The sequence below is a fragment of the Colossoma macropomum genome, unplaced genomic scaffold (assembly GCF_904425465.1).
Source record: "Colossoma macropomum unplaced genomic scaffold, Colossoma_macropomum, whole genome shotgun sequence".
NCBI lineage: Eukaryota > Metazoa > Chordata > Actinopteri > Characiformes > Serrasalmidae > Colossoma > Colossoma macropomum.
This window is the reverse complement of record NW_023494810.1, coordinates 17,610,869-17,634,038: the sequence shown is the minus strand read 5'-3', so window position 1 is coordinate 17,634,038 and position 23,170 is coordinate 17,610,869. Positions and strand designations below refer to the sequence as shown.

Sequence of the window (23,170 nt, the reverse complement as noted above, 5' to 3'; positions counted from 1 at the left end):
CTGTCTACAACATGTGGTGAGTCACAGACCACGTAACTCCAGTTACGTCACCCTGAAACGAAAACACAAGCAAAACAGCTCTGAAAATATCCAGCTAAGGACGATTTATAGGGTTAAAGGTCAGTGTTAAAAGCTGGTCAGCTGTTGCAGATCATGTTAATTTATGACTTTTAAAACGTGATTTGGCTGAGCCGTGTGTAAGAGGCTGATTGAAGTTCATTGAGTGTCAAAAACTGGTCAGGTGTCACTGTGACTGTGTTAGAGGAGAAGTAGCTAAAATGGGTCAAACATACCTCATGGAAATATACACTATGGGTCACACTGTAAGTAGGGGTCAAATTCAGTTCATTCACACACTCAACAATCAACATGATTGTGCATCCCTATTAAACATAATGTAGCTAAAGAGAGTGAAATTCTACTCCAGAACACAAAATATGGGCCAAATTGATGTCACAGGTCAAATTCAGCTAATTTTCACACGTGAGCACATGTAGAGTCATACACTCAGAGACATCTGTGCTGTCACTTGGTCAGCTAAGCGACTCAGATAATGCTAGTTTGTGGATTAAAAACATCATGCAGCTGAAATGTGCCAAATACAAATCAAATTCATAAGCAAACCATTAAAAACACAAAAATTCATGGGTCAAACTTAAACCATACATCAAATTAAACACATTCCCACAGATGCTAGCACAAACTTAAAGCCATAAACACATTCAGATCCATAATGACAGCTGATCAGCTAAATAAATCACGTTATAGCATATAGCCATGTTTCCAAAAAAGTCGGGACGCTTTGCAAAATGTAAATAAAAACAGAATGCAGTGATGTGCAAATTATTTAAATATATTTGATTGAAAACGGTGCAAAGACAACACATCAAAAACTGATAAAATGTATTGGTTTTTGAAAAATATATGCCTATTTTGAATTTGATATCAGTTTCAAAAAAGTTGGGACAAGGCAACAAAAGACTGGTAAAGAAAACACCTGATGGAACATCTCACAACTAAATAGGTTAATTGGCAACAGTTCAGTAACATGACTGGGTTTAAGAGGTGCATACCAGAGAGGCTGAGTCTTTCAGAAGTGAAAATGGGGAGGGGTTCACCTCCCTGTGAAAGTTGTGCAATGCAACAATTCAAGAATAATGTTTGTCAACATTAAGGGAAGGCCTTACTTATTTCAAGGCAAAGCAGATACCACATTCTGCGCGCATTACAACAGCATGGTTCCATAGTAAAAGAGTCTTGGGGCTAAACTGGCCTGTCTGCAGTCCAGACCTGTCACCCTTTCAAAACATTTGGTACATTATGAAACAAAAAATATGACAAAGGAGACCCCGAACTGTTGAGCAGCTGAAATCCTATATCAAGCAAGAACGGGAAAACATTTTACTTTCACAACCACAGCAACTGGTCTCTTCAGTTCCCAAATGCTTACATATTGTTGTTAAAAGTGATGCAACACGGTGGTAAACATGCTCCTGTCACAACTTTTTTTAAATGTGTTCAAAATTCAAAATGGGTATATATTTTTCAAAAAAGAATACAATTTCTCAGTTTCAACATTTGATATGTTGTCTCTGTACTGTTTTCAATTAAATATAGAGTTTAAATTATTTGCACATCATTGAATTCTGTTTCAATTTACATTTTACACAACGTTCCAACTTCTTTTGGAAATGGGGTTGTAGTTAAAATGGGTCAAACACAAATCAAATTCAAATTCCAACTACGGGAACACAACCCAAGGGTCAAATTCAGTTCATTCCCACACATGCTAGCACACACATACATAAAGCCATGGACACATTCAAACAGATCTACACTGTCAATTGGTTAGCTAAGTAAATCAGATCATGATAGCTTATACTAGACACATTAAGAGAGATCTAAACTGTCAGCTGGTTAACTAAGTGAATCTAATTAACAGTTTTTAAAACATCATGTAGTTAAAATGGGTCAAACACAAACCAAATTTAGACTGAAACTAACACACATCACAGGTCAAATTCTATCCATTCCCATATGTTAGCACACATATAAAGCCACAGACACACTGTCAGTTGGTTTGCTGAGTCAATCAGATCTTAGCTTGTGTCATTTAATGTAACATAACGCAGCTAAAATGGGAGCCAAGCCAAAACTAAATTCAAATTCAATCCATGGGAACACAACCCACAGGTCAAATTCAGTTCATTCCCACACATGCTAACACACACATATATAAAGCCATAGACACATTAGGAAAGATCTAAACTATCAGTTGATTAGTTAAGTGAATCAGATTGTGTTTGCTAACAGCCTTTAAAACAGCATATAGCTAAAATGGGCCAAACACAAACAAAATTCAGACTGAAGCTCTGGAAACACACATCATAGGCTTGATTTACACCACGGGTCAAATTCAGTTCATTCACACACGTTATACATACACGTTAAGCCACAGACACATTAAAATGTCAGGTGGTTAACTGAGACAATCAGATTATAGCTTTTGTCTTTCAATGTAATAACATAATGTTTGTAAAATCGTTGAAATATAGACCAAATTCAAATTTAAATTCACACCATGGGTCATATTTAGTTCATTCCCACACATGCTAGCACGTGTTGAGCCACAGAGATCTACACTGTCAAGTTAAGCTAAGTGAATCTGTGTCTCAGTACTTTCCTTCTTTCTCATTCTTTCATGCTCTCTCTCTTCAACACATACACACAGACGCACTCACCTGGCTTGCCTTCCTCCTTCTCAGACCTCATACCCCCAAAAGCTTCAGTGGACGCCACTGTCAGACTTTGTGTGCTCTCATAACCTCCACACTTTACACACACTCACACACACCCATACATACACACGTCTCTTGCACGGGCCTGAACGGGCTCCTCCCTGCCAGGTTGCTAGGGAGGAGTTCCCTTGTGTAAGACAGTACGTCTCTTGCTTTTTCTTCTCTCTCTCGCTCTCTCTCTTTCTCTCTCTCTCAACTTCTTTCTTTTCTCTGTCTCTCTTGCTTTCTCTCTCTCTCTCTTTCTGTTTCTTTTCTCTCTTTCATTTACCTCCCCTTCTACACTGTCCGCAACCTGTTCTGTTTCTCTCTCTCTCTCTCTCTCTCTCTCTCTCTCTCTCTCTCTCTCTCTCTCTCTCTCACTCCACCCAGTTTCACAGCCATAGGGGTGGATAGAGTGCGTGGGGGTGGGGTGTGGGCTGACACCATTTCATCCCTGCCTTGCTCAAACACACACACACACAAACACTGTGGGGGATGGTAGGATGGTCTATGAAAGCTCAGGTGAGTTTTCAGGTGTATCACATTTCAGCAGCTCTTTCGCTCCACCTAATGGCCAAACCAAACACCACTGGGCTTGTAGATGTCTGACCTTGTAACCAGGGTAACTAGGATAAAAATTTTCAGAGAGGCCGATTCTGCAGAAAAGTGACCTATATCACAAAGTAAATAAACTAACTGCCGAATATCTGTTTCACATCAACTGTCCATTACTCTTTTTTTTCTTCACCAATTCATTGATTTACCCATCCATATTTCTTACCTTTTCCTTTCATTTCCCATCCTTCCATTTTTCCCTTAAACTGCTATTACTGTTTCATAAACTGATTTGTCCCTGGTTACTATTTAATTGTATTCAATTAATAATTTAATTATTTATTTACCTTTTTTTTTTCAACTGAAAATATATGTTGATATATAAACTAAACCAACTTTGAACTACCATTAGTTTCTCAGTTGATCACTAATATAGCAACTACAGAGCTTGCAGCCCAAACTGAGCAGCTACTGGAACTAAAGCATGCTGATTTAGCAAGCAATGTTTTGAGTGGTTTAAATAAAAAAGTAATTATGGATTTACATTTTACAAGCATAATCTGTTAATTATAGTCACCAATTCTTATATTTTAACACAGAGGTGTCATGTGTGTTGCATACCTGTCCATCTTAAGAAGCCAAAGTCAAAGTGGGACAGTAGTTTTCTCAGAGGAGGAACTCTTTCACCCATCGTGAGGGCTCATGTGGTTTATGTGAGAGATAAACAGAGCACTAGGGCTGAAATGAGTGTTATAGTTTATTAACTAGCTGGTATCTATTGCTTTTGGCCTATTTTACCAGTGTTTTAAACACAAAGCTGTAGTAAAATGTGGGACAACTGTACATGTTTAAAATTTGCCGTACCATTGCTGTTTATTATGTTTGTACAGTTTATTGACTTGCTTTCTGTTGTTTGACTGTTCGCTTCTATGTTGCCAATTCATGCTACATCAAAAATCTGGATGTATCTGACTTCATTATTTGACTTCGAAGGGTGCTCATGTGGTACTTAGTGTTGGGAAACTTCCAATATTTTTTTTTTGATAAAAACAAAACTACTTGAAAGCAGTGTGGGTCTATGGCCAAACCACAGCTGCTCTGAGGTCAGCTTAGAACCAGTCACTATTAATTGAGTAGTCTAGTTGCTGTTGCCACATAAAATCCTTCCAAAACTACCAAGGTCCAGACCTCCATGTCCTCATGCTAGTTACGGCCACACTCATTACATTTTGTTTGATTAAGTCTCTTTAGGAAAATATTCAAATAGTATAAATATTCAAAAAGTATTTTCTCTTGGGTAATGTCACGCTCTAGCTAAAGTTGGAAAGGCTGAATGTTATATTTTAGTTAAACTAGATATTTAATGTTTATATTTTGGCCAAAAAGTGACTCTGTGTTTTTTTTAATGGAATATTATTAAATATTCTATCGATTATAGATAACATATAATATCCAGGTTACTCCTGTCCCTCATAATGCTTTGAGTGACTTATGGACATAATTTATGGCTTAACAGATGTTCTGTTACATGCTAATAACATCCTAACATGACAGAAATATCTAAACAAATAAAAATGCAAATTGTTGGAATGCTTGTGTTTCAATATTTAGACTCAATTTTTCAACAGAAACCTGAACCTACGCTCTAGTCAGAGGATTCTATTTACAGCCTTTACAAATTACTTACGGTAAAGAGCCAAAACCATACAATGCATGTCACCACAAAGCAATGTTCAATGTACAAAGACTTTAATGAATTTGTTCAACAAAAAAAAGCAGTATATGATAAATGCTAATTTCTGCTAGTGACCCCGGTATTTCCACCTTGCTATGTTAGCACTTAGCGGGATTAGCTCGGCACTATACTGGAGATGTCAGCTCCAGGTTAAATACAGATATTTTAAGCTCCTAACAGGCCTATAAGTAACGTATTTTTTAATTTGTATTTACAGTGTTATAGCAACTCATTGTTTAAAAGCTTAAACTCAAAGTCTGTCTTGTGTAATGTAAAGTGAATGTAAAGTGTAATTCAGATAAACAGAGTGTGTTATGTTCAACTGGCAATTCGACATGTGGTTGGACTTTTAATGGCCCGGATTTCTACGATAACAGCTAGGCTTTTTCAAGGAGTCATTATGAAGCTACATTGTTTTCTGATTCACTTTGTTTTCTTGAGAGGTTTATGCTTGCAAAATTCTTGTTCGTGCCATCCTTTGATCTGCACCCAGCTGTAGTGACAGCTGCAAACTGCACATTGTCCAAGAATGTCTCAGAGACATCTGATGACACATAAAACAATAAGCGCAAGTTAAACCGTAAGCATACTTTCTTTTACTCTTCTAAAAACAGTAATGAGTAACACTTCCCTTCTCGATATTTTGGCCCTAATTTAGAAATGGAATATGTAATAAAAATGGTATAATCTAGTGGTCATGTGAAAATTGGTATATATAACTTTTTAATGTTGAGTAACATTCTTGAATGATCCGTCACCCAAATAAAACCTGTTCAGTGGTGGTCCTGTGGGGATCCTGACGATTGGTGAGTGGGGCTAACAAATTACGCAGAAAAACAGATGGACTACAATCTGCAATTGTAGGAATACAATTAGGACCTATATGGTAAAAGAGTGTAGATACAGGGTAGGTTCCTAGATGCTACTCACTCCAACTCCATGAGTGTGTTGGTTGGTTAAACTATTCCTTTAACATTAGCTTTTCACAGACGTTTAGTTCCATACCTGCTAAAGTGAGTGAGTCAGTATTGGCTACTGTTGGCAGATCCCCCCGTGCCAACTAGGCCGTGCTTTTCTGTGCTGGTCTCTGCACCACGGCCTGTGGGACGTGCTGTCAGATAAAGTGCCTGGATGAATGTGGAAACCTTCAGAGAGCTAATAGCTAATAGAGCCAGGCTGATAGAGGCCTATGGTGGCTCCCAGCTGAGTGGCAGAAGCAGCAACACTCCAGAGCACTCAGGCCCTTAGCTCTGAATCATCACTGCTTTTCATCCAGATAGGCCCAGGCTTACAGCAGCAGGCTATGACATCTGTGTGCGCAGCAACACAAACCACTTAGACTGCTCAGTTCCTAGCAAAACACTCCAGCATACACATATTAATTTTAGTCTGAATTCAAAAAGCCTGTAGGAATGTTGAAGAAGCAGAGAACCTTCAGTGGAAAGCTCTTGTATGCTGCTGAAGTAAATGTGGCCTTCAAATCTAAATCACCCCATAATGTTCATATGATCATTCTGATAGATTGTAACACACTACAGGAAGTGTAGGGGTGATATGGCTTCTACTGTTGTACCATTAAAAAAGTTTGTCACACAGACAGAAGTTTGAATGAAGGCGGTCAGGGGCAGTCAGACCCAATTTACTGGGTTGTATTCTATAGAATAGAACACAACTGAAAAACATACAGAATGACAGACAGAATAGAACAGAACAGGACTGAATAGAATTGAATACCATAGATTACAAGATAAGGGAAGGATATAGATTATATTTGTGCAACATACTACCAAATAGAAAGAGAGTAAAACAATATAGAACAGAATGGAATAAAACAGACTAATATTGAATAAAATACAGTAGAATAGAAAACAGATATATAGTACCAAATACACTCCACAGACAGAATAGAGTGGAATGGAATAGACTAATACAGAATAGAATACAGTACAGAATATAGCAACATAGAGTAAAGTAGAATCAAACAGAACAGAATAGAGCAGTTGTCATGCATTCGGCAAGAGGTCAAAGGAAAACGGACTCCATTTCCCAGAATCCCTCGGGAGATCACGTCACGGCACAACGTCCTTCAGAGATGGGGGACAACACGGACTCCATTACCCAGAGTTCTACGGAAACTCACGTGATCACTGACTCTCAAACACGCTCCTATCAGAGATCTAGTTCCCCTGAATACTGATGTGTCACACCTGTGTAGGATGTCATATGACTCAAGCTGTTTAGTTTAAAAGCCCGGGCTTTAGGTAGGCAAATTGCGAAGTATTGTTTCCTTGAGAACTACTGAGCGTTTGTATTTATATGACCGATACTCTGTTTTTGACCTTTGCTTTGTTTGTCTGGATTCTGCCTCTTGTCTTACCCTTTGGATACTTTTGCCTGTCTTTGCTGACCTGTGTTTTTGACCCCTTTTCCTGTTATTTGGATTACGTTTTTGCTCTGCCCTCTTTGGATTGTTCGCTTGGTATTTTTTGAATACACTTTGGCCTAGAGTGCTTTAAACTGCTGCTCTCGTTATTTTTTATCCGCGAGCGTCTGTTTTTTTCTGTCAACACGTTACAGCAGTATAGAACAGAATGAAAGCAATATAGAATAAAATATAGTGGAATAGAATATAGCTAGATAGTACACAATATTCTTTGTTCTATACATAAAATACAATAGAATGGAATAGTAGTAGAGAATATATCAATGTATAATAAAACAGAGTAAAACAGAATAAAGCAATAAAATATATTGCTATATTCTTTACTACTCTGTCTGTCCTAAAGATAGAATATAGCTATGTAGAATTAAATAAAATCAAAATAGAATAAAGTGGAACAGAACAGAATACAGCTCTACAGTACTGATTATTCTCTATTCTACAGAATAGAATAGAATAGAATAGAATGGAAGTGTGATAAACCAGCTGTATTTCTGCATGTAGAGCCTCACAGCCCATCATTAAGCTGAATAAAGCAGCATATTATACTTAGAGCTGGTGGAAGTGAACGGTGTACATGAGTGTCCTCACAGACACTGCTGCTGTGTGATGCTGCTTTTGATAAAGAGATAAAGATTATGATTGAGGATGGCAGTGTAGAGAGCTTCACAGGGAAAGCAATAGCTGGTAATAAGAGTCATTATGGACAGAAAATGGAATGCCTAAAACAAGACCTATAGATTCTGCTGAATGCCTGGTGTGATCAATGCGCTTTAGAATAATGTGTCTCTGAGTGCGGTGACAACCCAGAGGCGTTTATTTACTGAGGAAAGAGCCTTGAGGGACTAAATAAAACCATGTTTTCTGGACATATTAGAAGTGGAGTCTATGTGATATGTAGGAATACACCATATACCCATTAGGTAAATAATTATAATTTGCATATTGCTGCTGTTGGAACAATTTAAACATGATTTAAAAATGCTATGTAAATTGTCATTTACATTGTGTGTAAATTTAATGATGAATAAACCAATTGATCACTGCTGACTTGATAAGGTGCATTCTTCTAAGTTGTTTTGTCAACTTGGGTCAGCGCCACCAGTGCATCATGATTATATATCATTATGTTATAGAATCCATTATATAAATTTCTAGACCAATCAACTTCCTTGCAAAGATGGAGCATAAAGTACACCAGACACCAGTGTGCTTGTCCACCCCGACAACAACCTTGCTGATACTGCCACAGATGAGTCCCCAAAAAAGATTTCAATTAAGAGTGTCTACATTTCAGCCTTTGAACAGGTGGCAAAAGTTTGGGACACCAGTGGCAGTTGTGAGCTCTGCATTTCACAGCTTCAGTGATACAGTCGGATTAAATGTAATGAAAAAATACTCTTCTGCTAAGATGTTGTTTGGTTAGGTTAGCAATGACACTCCAGATATTAAAATTTGAGGATGTTATTTATAGGAAAAGCCTATGGGAGGAGTGTTTTTAGCAGTGTATTGTTGCAACAAGTTTTCCCCGAATGTGTGTCCACGTTACAATGTATGTCACAGTACGCATAATACTTAAGACCAGGCTGCACTACTAGGCTAGACAAATATAGCACAGCAAACAATTAACATGCAACATAAACTTTGTTAAATTAGCATTGTAGCCTACATGCTTCACAAATGCTTAGAAAATCAAAGCACTTCTGTTTGTTTTCTGCACATCCCTCATGAATCAAAGCTGCCTGATTAATGCCCTACCTTTGTCGAGCGAGGAGTCCGGCGTACTGAAGTCCATGAGGCTGGACATATCCGTCTGGAAGCAGATATCGGACACCACAGCCTTCTGCCTGTGGTGGACCACCGGATCTGCGGGGGAAAAAAGGACAGATTACTCAGTAACCTGCAGCAACATTACACAGCATGCAGCAACATTAACACAGGTGAGCTATGGAGCAGCCAGGAACATCTGATTACCATCTCCATATTCGTTCTAGTCGATTCAGTACTTTACCATTCTATTCTGCTCAACAGTACATGTCCAAATGTGTCCAGATGCTCCTTTTAATTAGAGAATACAGCCTCTTTAAGGTGAATCCATTGCTGACACATGCAATCAATTGTGCACATAGCTTGTGTAATCTCCACAGAAAAGCACTGCCAATAAAACTGGATTCTGAAGCAGCCTCACACGAGCCTAAGGTCACCATGCCCAATACAAAGAGTCAGCTAGAGGGGTATAAAGCCCCCCAGAATTGGGCTGTAGAGCCGTGGAACTGTGTTCTTTGAAGTGTAGTTTCATTCAATACCTATGGGATGAGTTGGAGTGGCAGCTGTCATCCAACATCACTACTACAATCAAATTCTCACAGCAGTGTTCAACCACATAGTGTTAAGCCTTTTCAGAATAGTACAGGCTGTTACTGCAGCAAAGGGGACAACACCCTGTTAATACCCTTGATTTCTACTTTGTTCTACACTATTACATATAGTGTCTATTCTATTCTATTCTATTCTATTCTATTCTAAGCAAAATTTTTCTATATCATTCTTTCTGTCTCTTTCTGCTCTGAATCATTTCTTTCTATCTTTCTATTCTATTCTATTCTATTCTATTTTATTCTATTCTATTCTTCGTCAGACTCAGTACAGGCTGAGCAGCTTTGACATTTTCCTCCTCCGGAGTGCTGGAGGTTGGGTAGGAGCCATCCTCCTCCGGGCAGGAGGTGTTAGAGGGCTAATGCATGTGAGTCACTGCTAGCGTCTCCCATCTATTACCACAGAACTGTAATTAACTCTGTTACAACGCCACATAGCAGAAAACGCAGCACATCCACTGAATGGCCTTCATAAGCAAATACTCATCCTCCAACACCCGCAGCCCACGCCGCAGCTGCAATCAGCACCGCATTGACTGTGACAAGTAGCAATTTCATTTAGGAAGAAGAACAGTGTGCAGAATGATGATTTTTTTTTCTTTAGAACACTGGGGTGAGGTGAGGATGCTAGCAGGGTGCAGCGTGTGAAGATAAGAGCAGTCTCTCGCTAAGAGCTCCACCAATCATCCATCATCTGCCGTATGTTCTGTAAGAATTCTCACAGCATTAACGCCACCGGAGACCGGCACACACACTCCTACTACATCACACGGGACAGAACAAGGGCGGGATATGGCGATGTCAGCAAGCTGCACCGGAGACACCATTAATAAACGTGACTGAAAATTGGCACTGTGCATTGCTCCAATGTCAAGTCCCCTATATTATTACACACACACTCTGCAGTACACATAGTGATGCCACTGGCCAGTACACATAGTGAAGCTAGTTTTCTACTTCATCAGTATGTTGGTTTTGCATTTGAGACATAAACATCGATCCAGCCTTACTTTTTGGGCCTGTGCATGTGACATTAATATGTAAAGGATACTTACTCAATGTAGATTGTTTTTTTGTTAAATTTCACATTGACTACAAGGCCTTGCCTATGACATATATAACCCTTAACGGTCTTGCTCTGGCATATCTTGACAATCTCATGTGACATGGCCTGTCCAGACCAGTTTGGTCAGCTGAAACAGACTTACTGCAAACTCCTAGGATCGCTTAGAGCTCAGTTGGTGGAAGATCTTTTTTTTATAGCTCCTAAACGTAGGAATACCACTTTAGAAAATATTAGGAATGGAAGTTTTATTGGATTGGTTTTTAAGTCCAGATTAAAGCCATCTTTATACAGGTTAGATGTCTAGCATATTGGGGCTCATTCATTTTTTGCAATTTTGCTGAAGTTCCATTTAGGTCTGGGTATTTTACCTCTCTAATGTTTTACATCCCTGCTGAAAAATTAGGATTAAAACCTCTATTGGAGGTGTTAAATTTGGATTACAGACCAAGAGTTTTTGGACCAATCTGGGCAAGCCTTCTGGTGGAGGTGGACCTTCTCTGGACCATTTCAGGGCACTTGTTGTTGCAAGTCTATTAATTCACATATAATCAAAACACTAAAATAACTGTACAGCAACCTCTTAGCTACCCCTTTCATGCAGCCTGAATTGAACTATGTGACTGTATAAAAATGGGTAACAGAGAAAGCAGTTAGCTGCTATCATGAAATGAGTTAACTACGGTTGTATTTGATAGGTTTCATAAATCAAAAAACAGCTGCAACCTTCGCTAAGTTTAATGTGCTTCGTGAGACAGGCACCAGGTCATTTGGGTAATTAATTTAGGGGAAGTGTACCCAGTTGGCAGGCGGCACGGTGGCGCAGTGGGTAGCGCTGTCGCCTCACAGCAAGAATGGCCTGGGTGACCAGGGTCATTTCTGTGTGGAGTTTGCCTGTTCTCCCCGTGTCTGTGCGGGTTTCTTCCGGGTTCTCCGGTTTCCTCCCACAGTCCAAAAACATGCAGTCAGGCTGATTGGACATGCTAAAATTGCCCCTAGGTGTGAGTGAGTGACTGTGTATGTCTGTCTGTCTGCCCTGCGATGGACTGGCGACCTGTCCAGGGTGTATCCTGCCTTCCGCCCAATGACAGCTGGGATAGGCTCCAGCACCCCACCGTGACCCAGAAGGATAAGCAGTTTAGATGATGTATGTATGTACCCAGTTGGCAAGATAGCCATCTAGGTGTTTTAAGAAACTGAGGTACCAGTTTAGGATGAGCTAATGTCAGATGGCTAATTCGACCTGTTAGTACCCATGTGTCAAACACAAGGCCTGCAGGCCAGATCAGGCCTGCCACACAATTCTATCCGGCCCGCAAAAGTATTTTAATTTTCTAATAACATTAGCCCGTTTTGCTGCACTACAGTTCCCAGCATGCACTGCAACATAATGTGCACTCTGACTAATGTGCGCAACTTCAACAGCAATCTATGGGACAGCAGTTACACTTCAATTCTGCGCAATTCCACACCAGTCATATCACCAAAATGCATTGCAGCTGCAGTTCAGCCAATATAAACACCTAACGTTAGCTTAGTAGCTCAGAAATTGAGCCCAAGTCTTAACGAACAAGCAGTAAAGAAAGGAGGCCAAGTGTCTGTTTCAAGCAGATAAGTAGGTTTAAAAAGACCTAGCTCCTGGGGATATTTAAATTTGGAATACTTCAAGTGTCTATGTAATATTTACTACTGCTACAGGTGTCTGTGTTTTAATGTTGATTTTTTTTTTCTATGGCCCGCAGACTTGATGAGATTTTTCAATATGGCCCTTCCACTGGTTGAGTTTGACACCCCTGTGTTAGTAGATAGTAGCAGTTTGCCAGTTAACCAACAGCTTGGCAGTCAGGTAACAAGAGTTTTTCAGCTAGCTAATAACAGTGTGCCAGTAAGCTAACAGCAGTTTCCCAGTTAATCACATGCACTATTATTTAAAGTAAATATGCAAATTTTGATTGCATTACAACAGACAGCCCACAATAAATTAATATTGATAGATTTTGAATCTGTTGTGTAGAAATAAAGAATGTCTTGAATCATGTCATCCAGGCAGAGAGAAAGTCTCCGTGACTCTCTGTGGAGAGACAGTGGATGCCCGTCAATTATCCGAAGCTTTGACGGGCAATCCGCAGACAGCCCTTGTCATTTTCCACATCGTTATGTGAGGTGGCGTCAACTGCTCTCTCCCAGCCCTGCTGCCTCCAGCCGCTTTTCATGGCTGACTGCATACCTGAGCTCCAGCCTCTAATTGAAGTATCTGCTACAACAGTGCGGTTTTTAAAGTGCCCTTTCTAGAATGACACTGCTGATCTCAAAGGAACAGTTTAGCAAAAAAAAAAATGACACAATTTATCCCTTACCCTAAATGTTGTTGATCAGCCATGACATATTTGATGCTTAAAGTTTGCTTAGCTTTGCACTGGGAAACTACAAGGATATTTAATTTTGCACATATGCTAACAAGCAAGTAGAGATGACAAGATTCCCCCTTTTTTCAAAGTATTGCCTGATACCGATACCAATCCAATATTTTTGTTTACAAACTGAGCTTCAAAATTAAGCATTTCACTTAAGAAACAGCAAAGACCAGCATGGGTGACCAGTACCAGCACCAGACTAGCATAAACCAGCAGAAAGTACCTTAGACCAGCGTGGAATTCATGCTCTAAGCTGTTTTTTTTTCAGCCATGGACATGACACAATGTGACTCAGCAGACAGTTTTGGCCAAATTCTGGCCAACTGTTAACTGAGTACTGGGCAGATGTCAGGCATGCGGGCCAGAATAGGGCCAGATGCCCAACAGCTTCATATGGTTTTGCCTCGTGTCCGTATTTGTGAGCTAATTTTGGTGTGAATGTTATGGACCAACAATGTAGTTGGGCCAGATTTGGGCCACATCCACTTCACAGTGTGAATATACTGGGCCAGAACAAACCCAGGGATCTGGTCCACAGACAAATTTTGCTGGGAGGTGTGCTATTTCAGGTTAGATTTGTTACAGGAGTGAATCAGATTTTTCATCTTCTATGTAATTCAGCATTTTCTGTTGATTAGCCCAATACTAATAGCCATCAATTTTGATATTCCATCTCATAGCAAATAATGGAAATGAGCTACAAAGGTCTGTTGCATAGCTAAAACAGCAGTGGCAGCAATACTGATAACAGAATGTCGTACAGTGTCAGAAACGACATCAGCAAATCTGTTTGAGATTACTTATCAAGTTAATGTGGTATGAGGCAAGATGATTTAGGCATGCAGTTTGCACAGTGTTAATTCATGCACATAAAGCTTCCATTATATTAGCATCGTAGCTCAAGTGAAAAATAAAGAAGCCTCAGACCCCAAACATGTGTTGTCTGTGTAAATAAGATTTTTACTGAACTCTTCTTTTAAAGCCCCCCACGAATCTGAACTATACCTGCTAATATGATTTGATCAGATTTTATTTGCACAGGATGAAGCGGTAGCAGAAGCTGAAAGCTGACCAATTCTCCCCATTTTCCCTCCTTATATCTCTCTGTCTTTCTTTCTCCCTCCTTCCCCTCCTTTCTCCTTCAATTTTTCTCCTTGTCCCACGGTGTCAGGTTACAGGCTCTGAGGGGCCTCTATAAGAAATACATTTTTGGCCGAGTGGAGGCAATAATATCCCTGTTGTGCCACCGTATCATTTTCCAGGGCAGGTTGCTGGTGACCAAACGAAGAAAAAAAAAGAAGAAGAAAATAGAAATGAAATGGTACTGCTCTCTCTGTGTGTGTGCTTTTTTCTTCTTCTTCTCCTGCAGATAGCTGGAGGTACGTGGTATTGATCGAAGGTTCTTCTCGTTAAAAATAAAAACTCCCCATTTCTCTCAGGGCCTTTCACACTCCACTGCTCTCTCCGGGCTTTGATAGAACGACTTGCCCAGATGGACTGTTTAATACATATTGATGAGAGGCTATATAAATGAAAATAGGGGACGGTTTATTGGAACTCATCAAATCTAAACAAACAGGTATTTGTGTATGGATAATTGTGAGTAATGAAGTGCAGTTATAGTGAAGGGTAGGGCATTATTCAGCACAAAATGTAATGTGGGATGTTTCATAACAAGTAGCCCACTGCGCTACATCACCCAGCGGTCATTAAGCGACTGAGGAGAGGGCACGGTCATTACTGAAACGTTTCTCAGCACTAATCAATAAAACACTGACTAAATCTAACCAATGGGTCATGAAGAGCAGCTGTGTCAGCTACATTTACTCATGTGTCCTTAGCCTATATATACATTATCCTTACTGCTTAGTTCTGATTTTTTGCTCAAATCCAGTCTTTTGACCTTAACAATAGGTGTCTGAAGAATAGAGAAAGTAGAGCACCTGCTCCCCTACAAACACTTTGGCTGTTCCACTTCTAACTTTTCCTAAAACAAAACAAAACAGACACTGGAAAGGTGTGGCAAACAGCTATAACCAGTTGCATTTTCTTTTTTGTTTTGATTTTTACAAAATTTTTCTCCCCCAGTTCCACCCTCTAGCTAGGCCTCCTCCCATCACATCTTGCCGAACTGCCACTAATGCAACATCATTTGACGGGACGGCTCAAAATACTTGAGGGAGAATGCTACCTGACAATTCTGTTAAGTCAGCTAAAAGACGCCCAATGTCTACCTTTGCGCTGAGTGAGAGAGGCAAATTATGCTTTCCTGGCCACACCTGGTGACTTCCTGACAAGAGGGCCAACGCTCAGATTGTCACACCAATCAGGATCCTCCACTAGCTCTTAATTTGGCCATAAACAGTTTTGGTATCTTGCAATCGGTAGCAAAGTGACAACAGTTAGCTACTGGCTTGCTAAAGCCATTCTAACAAGTTAACTAGCTAGATAAATATGCTGGCTGGCTAACTAGCAAGTAAATGCAGTGTAATTTTGGTTGGCTTGGTAGTGTTAACTAGCTCTTTTTAAAAAGTCACCAAAAAGTTAGCAAGTGTCAGTAATTATTAATCTACCCCAACTAATAGGATTGACATAGCCATATTTGATCATCAGGTTAGCTGCTAACATTAGCTCCTACCTACACCCACTGAAAAAAACAGCTTAAGTTCTATTTTTATTTTAATTTTACCTTGGGAGGTGCTGTGACTTGAGCGGTTACCTACGAAATCTGTGATTTTAATACAGTACAAATATGCAAAGTCCAATGTAGTTTTCAAAAGTTTTTAAAAGAACAGGGGAATAGAAAGTGGTGACTCCTTTTTTATGTTTTCTACAATGTGCAGACAAGGCTAACGGATAAAATGGAGCTTGATTTTACCAATTTTTTCTTGTCCAGTGGCGCTTTTTTTATTTTTACTTTTTGGCATCATATTTGCCATTTAGCCGCATAACATTTTGTTATTATTCAGAAGTGTGGTGCCAGTTGTATAATGTTGAGGTAAACATCTGCATGATGATGGTCCAATCTGGGCTATTTCGGGTAATTTGTGGAAATTTCGATAATCTTTTATCCTGTACGAATGACACACAAAAAAGAATCCAACTGGTGCTGGTTTAGCTGGTCATCCAGCATTGTCATACCAACACTCAAAACACAACACATGCTGTTTTTGGTGGTGATCAGCATATCAGCTTCTATTGCTGCTGACCAGCATATCAGTATCCAAAGCAAAACATATGCTGGGTGACTGACTATGCTTGTCTATGCTGTTTTTTTCGAGCAGGTATGTTGACCACAGAGATGCACATGCAAGGGAAGGGTGATACAAAAAATATGAATGAATAAAAAAATAAATGCATGCATACATACATACATACATACATGCATGCCCAAATTCTATTCACACTGTCACTTGTAAATTGCATATTTGTGTACTTTAATTTTGGTCCCTTTTTGTATTCCCTTTCTTTGTATAAGCTTTCCGTTTGGGACAAATTCTGACACAGCAGCACTGAAACAGTTAAGTGATTTCCTGTGGAATTTGCTCTTTGCTAACAGGCCTGACCTTTGAGGTGCTCTGCCTGGAGCGTGAACGTCTCTTTCTTGTTTAACCCCTTGCGTCTCCTTAAATTCAACATTAGTGTTACACACAGGATTAGTGTTGTTGTTGTTGCTTTTAGGCCTGTGGGACTAGCATTACACACACACAGCAATGTACACACATGCAAACACACACACAAACACACACACACACAGACACACACACTCGTGCTGGCTGGCTTCATATCTGTGCTTTATCCATGCTCCAAGAACAAATAAACCCCACTGTTTACATGGGATGTAATAATTCCCTGTGTCTGTGGGCTTTATGCTTTTTAATACTGCTGCTTTTCTTGTGCCAGCACAGTAATGTCATCATGCAGCATCTTCAAAGTTCAGTCAATTGTTAAAGGAACAGCTGAACAAAATATCAAAACATCAAAATATCAAATGCACACAATTTTACCTTTATCATAAACAAAGTATGGACAAAATTCAATTAGTTAGATGGCTGCTACACCTGTCTTTAGTTATGCAATGTACTTTAGTCCACTGTTATAGATAAAAGCATGTCATACAGTATCATAAACCACATAAGCAAATTAGCATGTGAACTGCACAGTGCTAATTGGTGGGGTATAGGTTTTCATTACTTCTTAGCTACATTAGCCTTGTAGCTCCAGTTCAGAAACTAAAGAAGCAAACCTCAGACACCAAACATATCTTAGTTAAGTGACTACATTTGGGGAAAACTGTGTACATTTGACTGTTTTTGCCAAACTATTCCTTTATCATCAAATGTACACAGGCAGAGCAAATCTGTTATCATTTACTCATCATCAGTCAAAACCTGCCATTTTTACATGATTTTCTTCTTATAACAGCAGCTACCTGCTTGTAGACTTCTGATTGGAGTTTTTAGACTTTGTTTTTAGAGCTGAGCATAGTTTGTGAGATGGACAGACTTTCTGGCCTTCACTATGCTGGGTAATCACCTCACAGCTGGCAAGGGTCAAAGGTCATGAAAATAATGAGGAGAGACAAGTTTCAGTATGATGCTGACCTCTGTACTGCAGCCAAACATAACACATCAGCCTTTCTCCTGCCAAACAGCTACCACAACTTATTTATGAATTTACAACTATTACACACATTGTACTGTTTCTTAAAGCAATAGTTCAGAACAAAACTAAGTTACACAGTTTTCTCTGTTACTCCAAGTGTAATCCAAAAGCCAAGACATGATTGGTACCTAAATTTAGCTTTTATAGTTTTGCACTGGAGCGACAAGGCTAATGTAGCTAAAAAGTTTATACCGCACCAATTAGCAATGTGCAAACTGCATAGCTATATCATCACACACCTGCCTCAAACTGTGTTGAGTTGTTATTTAATCACAAACAGACTTGCTTGTGCTGTTTGACATACTGCTATATTGAAAAACAGACAAAAGTCCAGACAAAATCTAGGCTGTAGCTACTGTTTGTAGCTATGCGACATACTTTTGTCTATTTTTATAGATAACAGTATGGCATACTGTGTCAGAAACTAGATAAGCAAGGCTTGGCTGATTGACTACTTTTGTGACAAGGGGAAACAGAAAACTTTTTTTGGTGGGACTATTGCTTAAATAGAAAATGACTTTCCAAATGGTGCAACTCAAAACAAATCAAATGTGGCACATGAGGTTAAATATCACACAATATTCACAATATTCTTATATCAACTATTTTCAACAGCACAGTTCATCAGAGTTGTTGTCTGTTACAGATCTCTGAGAACAGTCCATCATTTTGTAGTTCAAAATTTGCATCCATACTCTTCCTGAGTCTATCCTATTTTTGTCAATGGGAAAAATGAATAGCTTTTTCAATAATAGCTGCTGTTACACCTTGTGGTTAACAAAAATGTGTCAATACCCATATGTTTTGTCCTTTGTACAGTTTATCCAAGAAGTTCAAATATGAGTTCTTTAAGTTGTCGAAAAAAAGGTATGGTGCTATACACATGCTAAATTCAATTAACATCATAACACTGGCAGCCTCACCAAAATACTCCACACAAGACAGCAGGCTTTGTCAAGTGTGGTAGTTAAGAGGCTTTAGTTTGAGTAGTAGCCTTGTTTTCGTTCAATGTCATTTCAGTATGCAGGAGTGCTAGCTTGTGGCATGTATATATTGATGTGAGCATTTGACTATTTAACAATATCGTAATTCAAAATACACTGTGATATTCGGGGAAATTGTGTGCATAATACAAAACAACCAGCTTTACAACATTTTCACTTACTACAGGGTGCGATAGTAGCAGTATTTCGGAAACGGCATTCATTTTCCCATTGATTAAAAACGGATTAGACCTGGAGGGCCACATCGCTGACTACAGAATGATGCACAACCTCAAATGTCTATTTGATCACTAAAAGGACTAGTGCAAAATATGACCTAAATAAATAAATAAATACATAAATAAATAAACGCCACTGTGTGAGTCATGTTTGTGTAAGCGCTGAAAATAAAATGACTTTTCATTCAGAGCTCCATCACTTACACACAAATCATCTGTGGTGCATCTAAAAGCTCCGAGTTATAGTGTTTATAGTGTGTGAAAGCATATGCTGGGGGGCTGAAGCTCACACACACACACACACACACACACACACACACACACACACACACACACACTCACACACACACACACAAATACACACGCGCCCACTCTGCTTGGCACTTTGCTGTGATTACTGCTGACAACTGCAGCAATACACTGGCCTTTAGCTGCTCACTCCCATCTCCGTGGCGACAGCATTTCTGCTGAGAATAAAACACACACACACACTCAGCAGTGAATTGGTTCCAGGCTCTCTGTGAGCTAGACATGGTCAGTCTCTGGGCAGCTCACGGCCAATCAGCTTCTCCATCTCTGCTCACTGCCTTATTAATGTCACACCTGTCCACACACACACTTCGAAACATCTATTGACACACTGACCGTCAACGCTGAAGCGGGATAAAACATACAGTAAGACACATTCAAAACATGCCAAAACGTCTTTTTTATGTCTTTTCCGGCATGTTTTTTTTTTATACAGTTCGATAACTGTGTTTAATTTCTTTTTTGCACACTTAATGAAAATAGACAAATAGTACATGAACATTATTAGTTAAACTTGTTACAGATAAAGTTTCCAGTCTACTATTTATTCCTGCATTGTGCAAAACAAATAAAACCATGACAAACCAACCTATTGTTAATTTACTGCGTCTTCTGTAGGCTCACAGATGCAAGAAATAAACATATTTTAATGGCTGACAGAACCAACTAGACACCTGACAACAGAGCTCAAAAAAAAAGAAAATGGACAGTCCAGTCCAAAACTAGACACCTGGCAACCCCAGCCAGAACCCCCACATTTTGAGGCCAAGATTCTCTAAAGAGTCTCCTAATACTTACTTTCTGAAGTGAAAAAAGACATAAACTCATGACAAAAGTCCTTCAGATCCTCCTTCAGAATTTGATGTTTATGTAAATGCAGCATTCACTCCACACAGTCCATATACACAAGCCAAGCTGCAAAAACAGCCCATTTATAAATTATTTTTTTTTCGTCATGTCAACCAAAGCATTTACATATATCCACCTCTTCAGCCACAGCTGTTTAGCCCCGCCCATTTATACCGAAGGAACGCTGCAGCTTGGACTGCATTTTGCGAGGGCAGATAAATATCATTCTTAAAGGCACAATAACAAAAACAGGCTAGTTAATTCTAAAGGATAATGAGAGGCTAAAAATGGTAATATAAAAAATGAATTATGACCGTTTTGTTTGTATAAAACCACACAAACATAATAAGTTGACCTGAGAGGGAAATATAAAATGTCCTTTCAATTAACAAACGCAACAGCGTACCATGATCAAAGAATGAAACATACATTGGTTTACATTACATATTTAGTGAGAGTATCGAATAAAAAATAATAAAATAACGGCAATGCTTGCTGTATTTAGAAAAATATCTTCAGTACGAACACATTAATATATGTCATCAGTATTTAGTGCTCTGATCACCACTGCTTTCAGTATAATGATCACTGCTGCTTCACTGGAAAAAAAAACAGTAAGAAGTGACAGAAAGGAGTAATATGCATATGCTTCTATACTGTTTATACTGCTTGTCCCTTCCATTGTCATTCATGCAGCCCTCATTAACTCCTCTGTGTGTGCGTGAGGCTTTTAACATTGTGACACAGGATGATAAACACATGAACTCTGAACAGGCTCTGCTCGCAGGTTTATTCTAAAGCACTTGGAAAAGATCTGAAATAAGACTGTCCAATGGGCATTTGAGGGCAAAGTGAACTGCGACAGACGCATAGCTTCACAGCAATGCTAATTCATGCTGAGTTACTGTGATGCACCATCAGGTCGCCCGAAAAAACATCATGTACTGCGCCTTTAATGGCCAATTTAACAGTAACGTTTGATTGGCTCTATACTATACAAGAGATGGCAACTGGCAGACAAACTAGAAACCCGTTCCAACAAACGAGAGTGAATAATTAGTCAGGTGTCGCACGCCCAGGGCCGAAGAATCTCGGGCTGGTTGCCAGTCCGCTCCAGCTTCAAATAATTCTCACTTTAATTGCTCTGACATTCATTGCTCTCTGAGCTGCAGACTGACGAGAGTAAAACCACCGTAATATTTATCATCACCAAGGAGACGAGAGAGAGAGAGAGAGAGAGAGAGAGAGAGAGAGAGAGAGAGAGAGAGATGTGGTAGAAATGGAGAGAAAATGGGAGAAAAATAGATAAAGAGAGTGAGGGAGAGACTGAAAGATAGAGAGAAGAGTGAGAGACCAAAAGAGACAAAGAATGAGAAAGAGAGAAACAGAGAGAGTCAGAGGAAAAGAGAGTAAGAGACAGGGGGAAAGTAAGGGACAGAGAATACGAAACATATAGACAGACAGATGGAGAAAGTGAAAGACAGAGATAGAGTGAAAGAGAGAAAGGAAAGAAAAAGTGACAGAGGAAAAAGAGAGAGAGAGGAGAGAGAGAGACAGAGAGAGAAATACAGACAGAGAGAGAGAAGACAGAACACAAGCAGAGAGGGCAGAGAGAAGAGAGAAAGAAAAAGAGGGAAAAAGAGAAAGAGATAAGAAAAGGTAGAGGCAGAGAGAGAAAAGATGAAAGATACAGAGAAAGATACAGAGAGAGGGGAGAATAAGTGAGAGAAAGAGCTAGACACACAGAGAAAGAGAGAATTTTTTTAAAAAAGGTTATTGTTGTTTTGTACAGTCTTTTTTGGGTAAAGAAAAAGCGTCCAGGTTGGGAGCTCAGTCGGAAGCGGCTGACAGAGTGAATGCTCCTAAAGTGTTGAGAGGGGAAGCGAATCACTCTGTAGCCTTAAAAAAAGTAAAAAAATCACACATTTGAAAATATCTGAGGGTCTCCGATCACTCCAGAGCTCGATATCGTCAAATGTGTGATTTTTACGACTCAAAAACATTGACGAGTCCTGTAGTGTGAGGTAGTCAGCGATGTAACTCAATGAGTGATTCAAGCAACAGCCAGTGAGAGATGAGATGAGACGTCTATGCATGCCAAGTGTGCAGTGGGCCGCAGGGAGTGAGGCTGCTTGTTGAACACAGACTACTAAGAGCATTTATCATGTTTATGACGTATGGATCGAGGCATCAAGGCACTCTCTTTACAATTTCAAATCAGCTGCCAGTTTGTAGCGAAAGATTCTTCAGCTCTCAATGTGATATCAACATTTCTCATCTTCTTAGATTGCATTTTCACTATGCGTAAAAGCACAAACAGGTCCAGTCCAGTTTAGCTTTATTTGTGTCAAGTGAAAACAGGTGAGCTCTGGGATTTTTACCGCTATTCCATAGTTGAAACTCATTGTGTTTAAGTCTCTCTGACTTATCCTCTAGTGTGTGCATCCTCACGACAAAAAGACAAGAAATTCTGTGAAAGACTGAGGGTAAGTTAGTGATGCTCTCCAATTTAGAAATCTGATTTTAAAAGTAGTGTAGCATATGCCCAGCATAAGTGAAAACAAGTGAATGCATGCTCTACAGGGAACAAACTTAAATATGGTATTTTCTGCAAATTTTAGTGCACAATGTCTAGTTATTTGATGAGTTTAACAGATTGGAAAAAATAAGACATTAAATATGAAATGTGCTATAACTTCTGCACAGGCCACATCATATGTTTTATTTTTTCCCAGAATGTTAAATTCAGCAAATAAACAGTAATTG

General features: G+C 39.4%; 1 protein-coding gene across 6 annotated transcripts in view; it reads right to left on the bottom strand.

Moving 5' to 3' along the window:
• The window catches only part of kaznb (kazrin, periplakin interacting protein b), a 179,038-nt gene that overhangs the window by 72,013 nt on the left and 83,855 nt on the right, over positions 1–23,170 (bottom strand). For 5 of the 6 annotated variants that reach the window (XR_005006144.1, XM_036560009.1, XM_036560008.1 and 2 more), the window contains one exon: positions 9,266–9,373. Coding sequence is in view for 5 of the 6 variants with exons in the window: in XM_036560009.1 (XP_036415902.1) it covers positions 9,266–9,373 (108 nt within the window). In the remaining variant the exon portion in view is untranslated. Of the gene's footprint in view, positions 1–2,741; positions 3,207–9,265; positions 9,374–23,170 lie in introns of those variants that run through there. The other variant, XM_036560010.1, reaches the window with a different exon arrangement.